Genomic DNA, 16,657 nt, shown 5'->3' on the forward strand with positions numbered 1-16,657 from the left:
TGTTTCGTAGGTAGGACCAGTACATGTACTTAGTGTCTATATGACGTACCATGACGTCGAAAGTCTACAAGACCTACTAGGTAGAACAATCAATGTACTTCGACGTACAATTTTCACCGACTCTTGAGTGTTAGCCAATCAGAAGACACCTTAAGTCTGTTGCTTTTAGAGATATTTGACATTGAACATTATTATTATTATTATTTATACCGAATTATGCGACTATCGACTGCTTACTCATAGATATTGTGGGTATTTATTAAACATTATTATTATAATTTATACCAAATTATGCCACTATCGACCGCTAACTCGTAGATAGAGATTTTAAACATTTATTATAAATAAAACTGAATGAAAAGCGGCTCAAGAGACTAGTGTTTTGATTGGCTGTTCAGAAAAATTAATGTGTACTTAGAAGTACAAACATGTATGTTGAAGTATAAATTGTACTTTGACGTACAAATATATACTTCGAAGTGTATTTTATATTTATGTCGACGTACAATTATTGTACTTCGACGTACATTTCTCTTTTTAACTTGTAGGTCTTCTTGACTTTCATCCCAAATGGTACGCCATAGTATGTCTTTAGGGTTATCTAAAGAATGCTCCCACTTAAGGAATCAATACATAGACCTCCCAGTGACTAAGCCAGTTAGCAGACAACCCATCCACTATACCACAGACACCGAACCAGCTATAAATTCCTGTGGCTAGAAAAAAAAGATGCTAGATCTTTAAGCTTGGAACATGTAACTCGTTTTAAGATTGTTTTTTTGGATGCATTACTTAATTAATGCAACAATTATAATATTTTGAACACAATCATGTCCATTTATTTATTAAAAATACATGGTCATAAAAAACAAACTTAAAAAGCTTTTGCCCGTAAATTAGGTAGCACCTATAATCATATTATCTTGACCTTTGACCTAGTGACCCCAATTTCGATAGGGGCTATCTACTGTCCAACGCCAATGCGTATGGGAAGTATCAAGCCAATAAGTCCCTCCATTCACAAGTTATTGATCAGAAACAATAGTCACTCTCAGTGTGACAGTGACCTTGACCTTTGACCTAGTGAAGCGATTTTCAATAGGGGTCATCTACTGGCAAAGGCAAATGCACATGGAAAGTATTAAGCCAATAGGTAAATCCATTCACAAGTTATTAATTGGAAACAAACTTGTCTACAGACAGACTGACCGACATCCAGAAAAACAATATATCCCCTCTTTTTCAAACTTATATGCCGTGAGAACAGTCACATTTACCTGATGGATTTTGGATATATTTAATCAGAGAGCTTAGTCTCGCCAGTATTTTGGCAAAACATTACTTATTTTAATGCAGTTTTTGTTATGTCCAAGAATACACATAAAACTATAAATTGAGGTATTAAACAGGCATGTTTTTCAATCTTTTCACTTAAATTATTTGGATGTTTTCATTTAGAGGGCCAATAGACCAGTTAAATGTTATTGTTTACATTCGGGATTTTCCGCGCATGCGCACTGATTGGTTGGCAAAAACACTGGTTACAGTAACGTAAAACATGTATACATGTCTTTTGTTTAGTTAATAAAACGATACAAAAATCCGAAATAAACATTAAAACTCTTCAATAATATTGCAAAACTGTAACAATTAGTACCAATAAATGTATATTCATAAATATAATTTCCTCTGTATAAAAACACGAATTAATTATTACCGGCAGATTAAACGTGGTCGGAAGACTAAAAACTGGCAATTCCTCAAAACAAAACATAAACTATTCTTTAGTATTCTTTGTGATAGTAAGATTTTGATAATTTATATTTCAAAGATAATAACACATACATTAATTTGATTATAATTATAAGTGGTGTAGATAGTGTTATTGTTCATAAGCGAACGATAGTGTAAAAGGTGCATTTAATAAATTATAAAACGATGCCCTAAAAGCGGAATACATTACAATTTGTAAATATTGTAGTTATTTAATTTTCCATTGAATGAACTATCGTTTCGTTTCCATCAAATGACATTATCATAAAGTTTAGCATACATATGAAAAACAAAAACTGCATATTATGCAAATTGAACTGTCTTTGCGTGCACTCTCTTTACTGGCGATAAGGAGTGATAACAATCTAGCATTTTATGATAAATAAATCTACATATTAATTTATTTTACTTAAGTGTTTTTTACCCTTTTGTTGTTTGCTTGTTTTCATGATGTCGTTTCGTACACTACAGTAACGTACAATCATAACACGTAATAGCCGAGTTTAAATTTGCCGGTACTCGATCGTTAAATACGTTAATTAGGTAGCAGTAAAATTGCACAATATTTTTAATTTATAGTTATTAAATACTGTATTATTATGATTAAACTGGCTAATATATACACTAGTTACTGCTAATGCAATTCGGACAAATATCTTCAATTTTTTTAAATATGTTTACATATTTTATTAAAGCAACTGTTTCGTATTTTGGCTATACAATTTTGCTTAGATGATCGCTCAATATGCCAAGAGATGACATGGAGGTATCATAAATGATGTTTAATGACCAGACACTTGTATGCCACATGTGGTTTATGCAGGGACCCAAATAGGTCCCTGAATTTGTGACACCATGTGTTCTTTGTAATTGTTTGGACAGTATCCGATCATAACGAGATAATCGGTTTATGATAAACAAAGGTGCAATAAAACACCGGGTTAAAAAGGCTGAAACAAAGAGTCAAAATTGGTGTGAATAATTAAATAAAAACAATAACATTTATGAAGAAAGTTCATTTAATGTGTAACAAGGTAAGGATTTGACAGGCATAAATGTTCGAATAAGTTACTATATGTTGCATACATAAAGTCGATCTATTTGCTTTTTGATTACATTCTTATTTGTGTTCATTAAATTTGATTTATTCTGAAAGAATTTAAATATCTGAGAATGTTAAATCTTAAAAATGGTCTCGAAGATGTGCCAAAAAGAGATTTTTATGGTAACCACATATACCGAGCTTGTATATTGTGTTTCACTCCCGAGTTTGTTTATAGTAAAAAACTAATAATAACAACAATATAATCGTTCCAAAAATGCATTTCTTTGCACGCTTATGTTTTATTCAGAAATAGTTAGTAAAATTATATTTGATATAGTGCATGATTATCAATAAAAACGACGATTATTTCCACCTTTTCTATATGCGCTTATATGAATTTCAGCTCTTTTTGCCAACCAGTGGGCGGAGTCTAATATTTGCAGGTGCGCATGACGTCACTCGTCAACTGGTCTATACTATGGATACACATGTTAAGTAAAAAAATATAACTTTTTGTTTCAATATTTTGTATAACAAATCCACTTTTTCAATTTCTATGGTTTCGTGAGAGGGGTTGCAACTTGTGGGGTGGGGGAGCTATAGCAAGTAATGCCCACGACTCAAACGAAATCAAGACTCGACAAAAACAAACATACATTTTTTAAAGAAAAGGATGATAATAATGTAATTTAAAATAAAATAATGTGTACATATTGCGTACCCTGAATAACAATGGATTGTGTCATTTCTGAAATACAACTTTTTCATTCAAGCGATCATACCGCTAAACGATATCATAGATTAACTTTCAGCATCGTTTTAATGCATGTTTTGTTTATATTTCGTCTGTGTAGCAAGACGTACGAAATACCAAGCAAGCATTTTGTTTGACATGGATCATAAAAGGCTACATTACACTTATTCAGCATGGTATGGCTACATGGCATTATTAGACAAAATGATTGATGGCAATTTTTGTTAATTGTTCAATGCCAATGAACATTAAATACTATCCTTTTACAAAAATATTTTATTTTAATCACAAGAACAACACAAAAATAATAATCATCATCATACAAATAATAAATAATATGATTATAGGTGCTACCTAATTTACGGGCAAAAGCTTTTTAAGTTTTTTTGATAACCATGTATCAGGGTTCGACACTAAGGCACGTCCGACAGACATTGTCTAGTAAGATCGGTGGTCGGGCTAGTAAAACTGCGGGCTAGCTTGTCCGACTGGTCGTACATAAAAAATCTATACTAATTCATGTAACTGTTACTAATTGCTGTGAAAACCTTTATTTTTAATGGGTAAAATTACTCTCGTATCCGTTATTTACATTATAACAAAACTAGTGTATATAAATAAACGCGGAGCATTCACATGATTCATCGCTATTTTTAGACACAAAGGAGAGCTTCCTGCAGAAATTGCTTGTTTCCATTGGTCAAGGGGTCATGCATATTAATGATTTTTTGCAGTGTTGTAAAACTGAAGAGCATGATTTTATGACTTCTATCGAAAATCGGTATCGTCAATGTAAACATTTTTGCGTAGCAGACAAGAGAATGTAATTTAAAGAATGGCTTTGTTCAAGTTCGGCTTTTCGTCCGACAAATCAGTAAATAAAAAATAATCTGACGCTTAAACTGACATGAAACTTTAATATGAAGAAACAAGAAAACGTCAATTGTATCCTAGATGGAAAATCGAGTCAGCTCCCATGGCTTGACTTTGACGAAGAAAAGCAAAAAAAGAGTTTTATTTTATTGTTTTACTCTATGCATCAAAAAAATCTGTTCACTGATTATTTACTGATAAATTCTGATTAAACAGTTACATGACACAATTGTGTTAATTTACTATGTCATTTATGGTCTAGTAGACATCAGGTTTGGGCTAGTACATTTTAAGAGGAGCTGGTCCGACGGTCTTGCTGTAAAAAAAGTTAATGTCGAACCCTGGTATTATTATTAAATATATGGACATGATTGTGTTCAAAATATGATAATTGTTGCAATAATTTAGTAATGCATCCAAAAAAATCAATCTTAAAACGAGTTACATGTTCCAAGCTTGAAGATCTAGCATCATATATATTTTTTTGTTTTCTAGCCACAGGAATTTATAGCTGGTTCGATGTCTGTGGTATAGTGGATGGGGTGTCTGCTAACTGGCTTAGTCACTGGGAGGTCTCTGTATTGATCCTTTAAGTGGGAGCATTCTTTAGATAACCCTAAAGACGTACTATGGCGTACCATTTGGGTTGAAAGTCAAGAAGACCTACACGTTAAAAAGAGAAATGTACGTCGAAGTACAATAAGTACGTCGACATGAATATAAAATACACTTCCAAGTATATATTTGTACGACTAAGTACAATTTGAACTTTGAGATACATGTTTGTACTTCTACGTACACATTTTCTGAACAGCCAATCAAAACACTAGTCTCTTGAGCCGCTTTTCCTTCAGATTTATTCATAATAAATGTTTAAAACTTTAGTTGAGGACAAAATGAATAAAAATGAATAAAAATATCAGAATGTCAAAATAACGTCACATAGAAGTTTCAAGTATTTAATGCATTGAAATAGATTATATACAAATTTGAAGAAGATTCAATTGTTACCTTTTTAAAATTAAAATTGTTCAGCATATTGTGCGTCTGAAATGATCATTCGGGGCGGAGTATCACGACCGTCCAGCGCATTACTGTGTTGGAAATTCCCAACGGTAACCAGTTACCAAGCATTAATGGGATAAATAATGTATTATAAACTCCCCGTTGGTGGTATTTTGTGATAACCATAACTTGCATAAGTCAGAGGTTAATTCCGCCACGCCAGGTCAATAAATACGCACAATATCTATGAGTTAGCGGTCGATAGTCGCATAATTTGGTATTAATTATAATAATAATAATGTTTCATAAATACGCACAATATCTATGAGTAAGCGGTCGATTGTGGCATAATTCGGTATAAATAATAATAATAATGTTCAATGTCAAAAATCTCTAAAAGCAACAGACGTAAGGTGTCTTCTGATTGGCTAACACTTAAGGGTCGGTGAAAATTGTACGTCGAAGTACATTTCTCGATCTACTTAGTAGGTCTTGCAGACTTTCGACGTCATGGTACGTCATATAGACACTAAGTACTGGTCCTACTCAGGAAACAGTTTGTTTCATCAAATGTCTCAATTCAACTTGACAGCTTGCTAAAGCAGTTGCATTTAGCATACAGTACACTGATTTAACATAATCAAAATCATGTGATGTGTCAAATCAATTTTGATTGACAAATTTGACAGGATTTTTGTTTAATCCAATAAGTTTTAGACTGTCAAATAACACACACTACGTATTGAAAGCCATACCTGGAGCTTTCGTCTGTATATCACTGACTTCATCAGAAGAATGATTTCTACTGTTGGGAAACGTTAACACCACTAATTGTCTTCTTATTTATTATCAATGTATAATTATGTGTAACAGCATAACAACATACTTGATTCGCAATTAAAATATTTAATAAATACAGGTATCTTGCAGGTTTCTAATTTTCTTTCGCAAACTATTGTTGAATAGTTTAAATTTTGTCGCCACTAAAAAACTAGCCATTTTGTAGCAATTCTAAAATCACAGTCTAAACTGCATACACTTAGCTCTATAGTTACAATATGAATGCAAATATTAGAATGGCAATGCATCATGTTATATAATCCATTTTTTTTTATTTAAACATTCAAATAACACATAACACAGTACATATATAAAAAGGTATGTGGTATTGTGTGGAGATACAAAACACTTCACATCATTTATTTGCACATAAAATAATAGTTACAAAATAAGTAAAACTAAAACACAATCATCAACCTACATTTCAAGAATATTTACGTATATGAAATAACTAAGTGGTGTTATTGTATTACCTTTTACAAAATTAACATTGCTGGTTTTGTACTAGCCATAAAACATTTATCATGGATTAACAAGTAACAACCAATTTATTAATTACACAATAGAACGGAAATCATATTAATTACATTATGCATTTACTAAACAAGCTATTTGCTACTGTTTAGAATTACACTATCTTACTAAAAATGATCACAGGTACTTAGTGCTTTTACATACTTGTGGTAAGTTTTGTATTACTAGTTTGACAATTATCGGCAGACACTTGTCGATATACAGACAAAATTTGCATGGGAACTTCCATTTTTTTTCAGCATAATTGCCTTCAAATTGTTAATTTAACAACCCTTTGAAATTGTTTGCACATCTGATCTTATTATACAATAGCTGATTTTTGTTTATAGATAGACATATATAGACTTTTCAAAGTTCTATAAAAGTTCACACATGTTCCATCCAAGTAAACAAGCAGAACCAATAAAGATCACCACAGATAATAACTGTGTGTATAGCTTGGAAATTTGATAAATCAGGAATCCCTCCTTTGTTGATTTCTGTAAACCAAAACTGTAAGTTTTGCTGGATAGAATGGCTTGTATGATGCTCAGCTCTTGCCTTCGGCTTCGCAGAACAGCTTCTAAAAACGGAAAACCAACAAATATCGTAAAATTTGATCAATAATGCAGACAATTTATAAATGTCTTGTTTTTTGTTGATTTCGAATCTGGAAGATTTTTTACGTAAGATTGTAGTACGAAAATCCAACGGTATCGGATTTTGTGGTTTTAGGCCTAAACTAATTATAGTGATATGTAACCTTTCGGGATATCGGTAAAGTGCGAGCAGACGAGGTGTAAATACGTTAAAAATTAAAGCTAAAAGACTAAAAAGTTAGATCGGAATATCTTTAAATTTTGTGAATAAATGTGTTTCTGGTGGATAACAACGACAATTACCAGAATATTGCTCATAATAACACGTAAAACGTCTTTCTGAGACATTGTGTACACACCGGTCTTACTCACAATAACGAAGTGACGTCACCATCTATGTATAGAATGCTTTCTGAGAGCGAATGAAAATGCGTCACATATTCTGACAAATAAACAGTAGGGTGTCGTTATTGAAATACCGCGAGAATACTGGAAGAATAGAGATGCCAACTATAATGTTTAAAACAAATAATTTTTTAACAAGCGTTTGTGATTTGTCAGGATAATAATAACAATAAGATATCGAAAAGATCAAAGCAAATACATTCGACAGAAATCTAAGATTCGGCAATATATTTAAGACGGGTTATGTTCACTTAAATTGTGTTTGGTAAAGACTGTAACTATATGTAGTGAACCAGTCTTCGGCTCATACTCACTGAAGAAGAGCATTCAGGGGAGATAATTGAGTAATGACTTAATTCTGGAACGGTTGCGAAGAAAAACAAATAATGCGAGAATATTTAGTGCGATTCGCTACACAATTATAATGTCATTGATATAACTTTTCCTGAGGTATGTATTTACATGTGATTTAGCATATGTCAAAGTGTTTTTGATTTGTTCAAGGCCATAAATAGCATCGCGAAAATATATGTCGCGTGGCAAATTTTTTTGAGACGTATCCATATGTAGTATTCTTATGTAATTTTATGTCTAAATTCCCATATGTATGAACGGTCAACGCCCGCTTCGCGGGCTTTTGCCCGTAATAATCATACAAATTAAATGTACAATTTGTTTTCTCAGTCTTATTGTATTGACCTTATCGCAACATCCGGGCACTTGCGTCAGTTAGAGTTACATGCCCCTTGACGACGTTGAAAACAAAAGCGCTGTCGCCATTTTATTTGCATTGAAATATTTAACACTGCTCGCAATTTTCTTAAGTTAAGGCACATCTTCGCGACCATTTTTTAGAATAAAATACCCAGAAATAGAAATTCTTTCATAATAAAATTTAATTTAATGAACGAACACAAATAAGGATGAAAACAAACAACCAATTAATTTTAAATATATGCAACATATAGTAGCTGATTTGAACCTCTATATTTGTTACCTTATAACCTTGTTACGTATTAAATAAATTCTCATGATAAATGTTATTGTTTTTATTTAATTCACACCAATTTCGACACTTTTTGTTTCCGCATGTTAGGTATTTGAATGCCCCTTTCTTCATCACAAACCGATTATCTCGTTATGATCGGATACTGTCCAGACAAAGAAAACACGGTGTCATAAAGCCAGCTGGGGACCTATACTTGGGGCTCTGCATAAACCACATGTGGTCATTAAACACAATTTATGATACCTCTATGTCATCTCTTGTCATACTGAGCAGTCATTTAAGCCAAATTTTTAATGCAGAAATAATTTAATATACAGTTGCTTTATAAAACACGTTGACACCTTAAATAAACATTTAATTAAATTAAATGCAATATTTTTCATTTGATTGTTTGCATCAGTCTTAAAATCGTGTAAGCTTTTGTATTCTGGTGTTTAATTGCCCCTTTGTTTTGCATAATCCAATTATCTCGTTTTGATCAAATATTGTCCAAACTTAACTGACAAAAAGGTTTCATAAAACACACTGGGTGGTCCAGACAGTGTCATTTAACACGATAGATGCCACCATGTCTCCTCTTTCTGGTAGTATTAAGCAGTCATTTGGATGAATAATTAACGCCGATGTACTTAACAGTTGCTTAAATTAGATATGTGACATATGGTCAAATATAAAGTCATGTCCAATTTAGATAATCAGAAATTTACAACGTAAAGATACTAGCCCGATTAATTTATTAAAGTATTTAATAATTATAAAATTTACGTAAAAAAACAAGTAACGTATTTAGCGTGTATCAGTTAATTAAAAAGACGTCATTCCGTAATTAAGATTTAATGTTACGACAATAAACGATCGACATCATGAAAAAGAAATTACGTTTGACAGCAACGGGGGTAAATAATGTTTGAAAAACAAATATTTATACAGATATATGTGTGTTAATTTTAATATTTGTCACTCGTTCTCATTACAATGAACACAACTAAGGCTTTCAGTAAGTCATGTACCAGATGTCCCTACGTATTTTACAGCTTCACATTAGCATGATAAATTGACTTAGTAGAAATATAATTATAATGTTCGAAGATGAATGAACCCTGAAAAGAACGACAATACTCGTTACATCAACATCTACCAGGATACTCCCATTATTACAGAATAAACAAATTTACACGGTGTCTCAGTGAGAAAGTTAATCATGAATGTCGCCGTACTCGATCATCGGCCACTTGGTCGGGTCATTTTTCCAACATTCAGCTTGCAATTTGTACGGACATTCATTAAGTCCCATTAGTTTTATTTTCTGATCATATCGGGCGTTCGAAGTGCAATCTAACCCTTCATAATAGTCAAAAGACATTTTAAACACCAATTCCAGGACATTTTATTACCTATCGACTTCCCAATAGGAATGCAATTGACGAAATATCAGCAGAGGTGCTCAATCCGCGTAGTAAATCGTACCGTATCTAGGGCGTTGTTTTCACCGTCGCTAAGGGACTGCCCCTTTTGTGACGTCATCGCGATAAGGTCAAAAACAACACTGTTTAAAAGGGCTTTATCATAATAAAGGTTCAAGTAACAGAAAAATATGCAATACCAAAAGTGACAACAATAACCCTGCTAAAATGTTGCACATTAAGGCAAATTCGAGATAATAAGTTTTTATCAAAGGAAATTACTGTATGTCAATTCCGATATAGTCCGGTATAACATAATATTGTTTTGGAAAGAATTGTTAGTGTCTGTTATACAACAAAAATGGAATAGAATTTAATATCCCGCTTCAGTAAAATGGCAATAGCAAGACATATGTTATTTTAATACCGCAAGCAAAGTGTAAAAATAAAAACACAAATTAGTTTTACCTAAATGTTGATAATTATCATAATAACGATACACTAAACATCTTAAACAATAATTACAGTACTTTGCAATGTATAGATTCTGTCATACAGAAAAAAGACGCATTATTAAAATCCTGCACAGCCATGTATCAGTCAGCAGAAAAACATGATTATGATAAATGATTTTGTGGTTGGTCAAAATACAGTTTATTATAACTCTTATGCGGACTGGCATTTCACAAGTACCCCCCCCCCCCCCACCGTGATTGTGTGCCCAAAGCAATAATCTTCAGAATAGGGTCACACAAGTGTAAGCATTTACTCAATTTCGCAAAAAATGGACGATTCTCTAAAACGGAATCGAATTTTGAAGTTCGTTTTTGGTTTGTTTTCATTGTTTCAGGTCTTTGTATATATCTTAACCGTGTATTCAAATAGTTTAACCAAATTTGAAATCCCCTTGATCGAGAAATATGCGTTTGTATTAACTTAAGCTATCTAATTCTGAGGCCGTTTCCAGTTGATAGGTTCGATCCTTTGTTCCATTGATACACTAGTAGGATAAAACAAACGATTAAAACAACTTGTCACGTAGTCATTGATACACTTAAAACCACAAAGCCCGTTTCAGATTTATTTGCGTTTCTGCTTATTAAACTCAACAATACGTTTTAAAATGTTTGTAAAATTCAAGATAAAAGCAAAGACCCCCAACGGGCCACGCCCGCGACCGAATGAAATTATTTCCTCTTCTATCCAGCTGTTTGCGTGATACTGACTCTTAACTAAAGTCGAAATACAGATATAAAACGATGAAACAGTTGATTGTAACGCTTGCAAATTCTGACGGGCCGTTTTCGAAGTCACGTGTCTAACAACTGCAACGTAAATATGACGTATGCAACGGACACATAGCGAATACATACGGAATTAACCGATGTTTTGACAAACAAGATAAACAAGGACTCGTGTCCGCGGTACTTATTGACGTTTGATGCCTGAGGCGTGATCTAAATGTTGATATAGGCGTGACTGCCTTTGAAATATTGTATGAAATTTCGTTTATTGCGTTGATAAAAATTCCGATTATTAATATTAATTCAATAATTCCCCAAATATTCGTTACGTTACAACCGGGTTTATTTCCTTCATATAAAAGTATATGTCACGAAACTGCAAATGATTGGGACATTTTACGTCTTGGCTTGATATTTATATATCTTTATGCTAGTCTTTGTAGCAATTTACGACTATGGACAATTAAATCGGGTACTAATTTTCCTGGTAAACAAATTCATATCGCGCCGATTGTCCGGGAACGCAAAACGCAGGAGCCGATTGTCCGGATGCTGTTTTTCCGGATATCAAAATGTACTGTAGATGTATTAAATCGCGTTATTGTTTAAAAAATGAACACACATCAACCAACTTATTTTACATATTTTTTTCAATGTTGCAATCCTTCCAGCTAACATAATAACATTATTATGAATGAAACGAATAAATGGTTCATGGAAATCTAACAGTGTCCCGATCATCATTATTTGCTGTCATCACTTAAAAGAACTTTAATACCACCGTTGGATATATACAGAAACACGACCTTAATCCCCTAGAGAAGAAAATGACTCGAAGCTAATGACCAGAGCAGCTCATATAAGGAAATTTAAAACAGTCTCGTAATTTTGTTCTTTTGTCCCGTATATTAAGTAATCGAAATTCAATACACTACCGAAGTATATTACATTTGAGTATATAGACACGCCGAAAAACAGAACATAGAGAAGAAAATTAGTCTACATTATGATTTTGAATGTATGTCAAGTATTGATCTGGATCTTCAAGCCTGGAATGTAGATGTTGGTCAAAGAAATACCTCTCCACTCCATGGTTCAGTGACAATTAAATGAATACTGTGACAAAAGTCCGCTTGATGCGTCATGTCGGACAGGGTTAGGATGTATGGGCTGCGGTTGCTGATCCGGATAGATGCGTCAACACGATGTTAAAACTGCTGATTATATCTTGCTGTTAACATTTATATTTAGTCATAATTACGACAAGTAATCATTAGGAATAGCGAAAATTGTGTTGTCTTTCCCTGTCGGTTGTGGAGCATCAAATATTTTGATAACATCATCAGGCTATATTCAAATCTTATCCTCCTTTGTCGGCCTTATGAACGGCAGTTCAACTCCCTTTGTTGTTCATGAAAGTTACATTTATAATTAATTTTACAAGCCTGAATTTTGCATCGTTTTCCTAGGTACAGGGCTCTAATGAACTGTCAAGCATTAAGGGACCCGTCTATCCGTTTTCTACGCCCATGTGTCTTGTTATGATGATCTTCCCCATCTTTAGTTATCTCAACACTAATAACTTCTTCTCTTGTCTCTATTGTGTAAACATAAGCATGATCTGTTGTTTTCCTAAATTGATTGTTTTCCTAAACTCAGTCTGATTTGACATTTAAAGACCTTCCTTAAAAAATTCATTTATAAGCGCAAATTGTATTACGCATCCGAACACTGTTCCTATATTTTTCCCCAAGTGCAGCATGTGTGTTCATGGTTCCTTACACAGTTTTGATAATATTGTTCGTTTTGTCAACTAGACTTTATTGGTCCCAAAGTCCTCTTCTGCCATCCATTCGAACTTTACACTGTCATTGGTTGAAGCAAATAAATCACTTGCGTCGTGGATAACAGCTGTTCCTTTTTCTCGGCAGTATCTGCATTTCGCTATGTGGTTCCGCCTACGCCGTCTCACAGGCCTTTGTCATGCACACATTCAAAGTAGTACAATGATACTGTCAGACGACATCGGCTGTCTAATCTGCTTACTAAATCGAGCATCGTATTGCAATCCGTCAAAAAGTGTACATTGCTTACAATTAGATCAATTTGCTTTACTACTCAGGGCACTTTGTCTTTTATGCTTATGACGATTGTTGAGGTGTGGCTCAGTACTTCTGAAACACACTCGTTATAACGGTGTTCAAGCTAGTTCTCTTCAGGCCTTTAGTGCATACTTTATGACAACTGGGTGTGACATAACGGTATATGCATATTGCTTATTCTTATGATGAAAATTAATAAGAAGATATTTTAATAATATGTATATGCAATGTTAGGATGAAGTTTGAAAAATTGATTATGGAAGTATGGTTTCATTTCTCCAGTGTAGTTCAATTATCGGGAACGTCTGTTGATAATTCTTAGTTCTTGATTAACAATTTGGCTCGTAGGTCAACATTACTTCAAACCAATACATAACAGACATAACAAGTCCCAATTCAGATTCAGATTTTGTTGTAAAAAGAAAAGTCTAGAGTCCTAGTTTGATAATCGAGTAGAGCAGTCACGCTTTCTTGACGTGGCGGCCATATTGGCACGAACATGAGCAAGCGTTGTATTAGAGAATATTCAACAGAAATAAATCGCGATGAAAACAGAAATGAACTTTGTTTGTTACTGTTTGTTCTCCACGAACAATGTGTAATTACGCTACATGGAGAAAGCCTGACAATAGAACTATTTCAATACGCAGACTGGATCTCTTCTAGAATACAAACATGAAGTGCATTTATAGTTTTTAGCTCCACTGGCCAGAGGCCAGCGGGGCTTATGTTATGGTCCTTATTCTAGTATTATAGAGTTTACCAGGTTTTAGTCACGTGATGTATTTAGCTGACTTTACCTATAAACATGCATACACTGGAGCTCTTCGCTCTACTCTCATACCAGCTTTCCATCGTGTTAAATCTATTGTATTCACATACTCTTATATTGGTGCTTATTAAAAGTAGTTAGAATACTTCAGTGTCGTTCTTTATTAACACCAACAGACAGATAACAAAACAGTCCTGTCTCTGTCGTATGTGCGTGCGTGCGTCCGTGCGTCCGTGCGTTAACTTTTTCTTTAAACATTCTCTTGTCCTAATGTACTGGTGAAATTTCTCAGAAATGTTCCTTGGGTGAGCCTCTTTCAAATTTGTTCAAAGTATGCCCCTGGGGTCAAATTTGACCCCGCCTCGGGGGTCACAAAATTGAAAATTTGCTTATATATGGCATTTTTTGTGAAAACTTTCAAAATTCTTTCGTCCATAACCATTGGGCCTAGGGTTATCAAATTGGGTGTGTAGAGACATCTTATAATCCTCTACCAAATTTCTTCAAATTATGCCCCTGGGGTCAAATTTGACCCTGCCCCGGGGTCACAAAATTGAACAAATGCTTATATAAAGCCTATTTTGTTCAAACTTAAAAAATCTTCTTGTCCATAACCTTAGGGCCTAGGGCTACCAAATTCGGTATGTAGTGACATCTAATAGTTCTCTACTTAATTTGTTCAAATTATGCCCCGGGGGTCACAAAAATGAACATATGCTTAATTTATCCGCGGCCCGCGAGATCGCTCCGCATTTTACACTGGTAGATTCTGCCTTAGCATTTTTAAAACGAGCGATATAATTGGCTGTCGTTCCCCAATCTTCCAATCAAAATCGGTTTCATAAAATGTGTTTGGTATTTCGTATGCAAATGGCGCCGTTGTGAAGCGAAAATTAAGATAATTGAAATTACAAATATCAATCGAATTAACGACTGACATCTTATAGTTTGATAGGAATGATTAAATGTGTTTGTCAACGAAAAAGACTACGTTTTAGATACAAGAAACACATATTTTGTTTAGAAATGTGCACAGTGAACTTGTGTCACGGAAACCAGAGTTTCTGTTTGCAAATTGGGAGTTCAATCTACTGGCGAAGTAAAACAATTTAGAAGAGGATCTTTCGAACATGGAAATAGACAAACGTGATTTGATTTATATGATAGTGGATCTGTGTATAATCAGATTCATATGCATATTCTGCTTTATTATGTTTGTCACGCTGTTCAGTTAATTGAAATAGCATTGAACTGAAGATGTGAAATGCAAGATATTGAAAGGTAAACAAATTATATATATTAATTTAACTCAGTTTAATACATCATTGACACAAGAAGAACACTCAAGTGTGTTTGTTTATATTTAGTCCATTAACCTTGTTTTGTATATAACATTTTATAAAAAAAATTGTATTGTTTTGTTTGTTTTCACCAAATGGTTAGTATTATTCTTTTATGTTAACATTCTCAAAATTCTGTTTTATTATAGGCCCTATTTATCAAAAAATATTTTTGAATGACATCATTTTATGATTTATAAACAGATTGCAAAAAATATTTGTTCAAGATAAACTTAACAACAATTGTTACATTGAAATTAAGTGATTTTAATATTCAGTAGCAAAAAAGTAAGGTGAATCCGACTTAAAAAAGATGTATCTATTAAAAGTATATTCTACCAATGCCTTGAACAATCCCTTTGTTTATAACATGACTGCCGCTATGTCTATTACTAGCAACCTATCAGAGAATAGGTCAGATACCTTATTTCAATATATGGCAATCCTAGTATTTTTCAAAACAAACATGACAGGTAACCAATGTCAGATTGAAAAAGTAAAGGAAAGTTAGGTCAAGCTAATTGTTTGTCATGATATCTCTTTAAACCTTACGCCATATGCAAGTAGTGTTGCCATGATCGCAACATCTTGATGAATTATAATTCATTTTTTTGTCTCATAAACAATTACTTTGTTTAACAAACAACCTCTACAAAGTTATCATTCCTACTGCCTTTCGGCACCTCATGAACCTGAAAAACTCGTAACTTTATGTTTCCGCAGGCAAATATCTTCTTTGTACAATAAACAATTTCTTCACCATGTTAACAATCCTGCTACACTCACTAATGCCTCAAGAATGAAGTAAAGTTCAGGTGATCTACGTCATTAGGTATTTTGCATATGTCATAACTATATAAGTACCATAAACTTTGAAACCTACAAACACGTTTTGGAATTTTGGAAAAAGATTCATGATTGAATGAAGGAACTTTCATTAATCGTGTAGAACATGCGTATATTTGATCTTCGGCATCTAA

The 16,657-nt window shown here is 33.4% G+C and overlaps 1 protein-coding gene across 1 annotated transcript in view; it reads right to left on the reverse strand.

Moving 5' to 3' along the window:
• LOC127857795 (tubulin epsilon chain-like) overlaps nucleotides 1-3,683 on the reverse strand; it is a 45,797-nt gene extending 42,114 nt beyond the window's left edge. Inside the window, exon 1 of the mRNA XM_052394465.1 lies at nucleotides 3,540-3,683. Within this exon, the coding sequence (XP_052250425.1) occupies nucleotides 3,540-3,564 (25 nt within the window). The 5' untranslated portion in view covers nucleotides 3,565-3,683. The remainder of the gene's footprint in view (nucleotides 1-3,539) is intronic.
• Between the last annotated feature and the right edge of the window lie 12,974 nt (nucleotides 3,684-16,657).

This window comes from Dreissena polymorpha, chromosome 14 (assembly GCF_020536995.1).
Source record: "Dreissena polymorpha isolate Duluth1 chromosome 14, UMN_Dpol_1.0, whole genome shotgun sequence".
NCBI classification, from domain to species: domain Eukaryota; kingdom Metazoa; phylum Mollusca; class Bivalvia; order Myida; family Dreissenidae; genus Dreissena; species Dreissena polymorpha.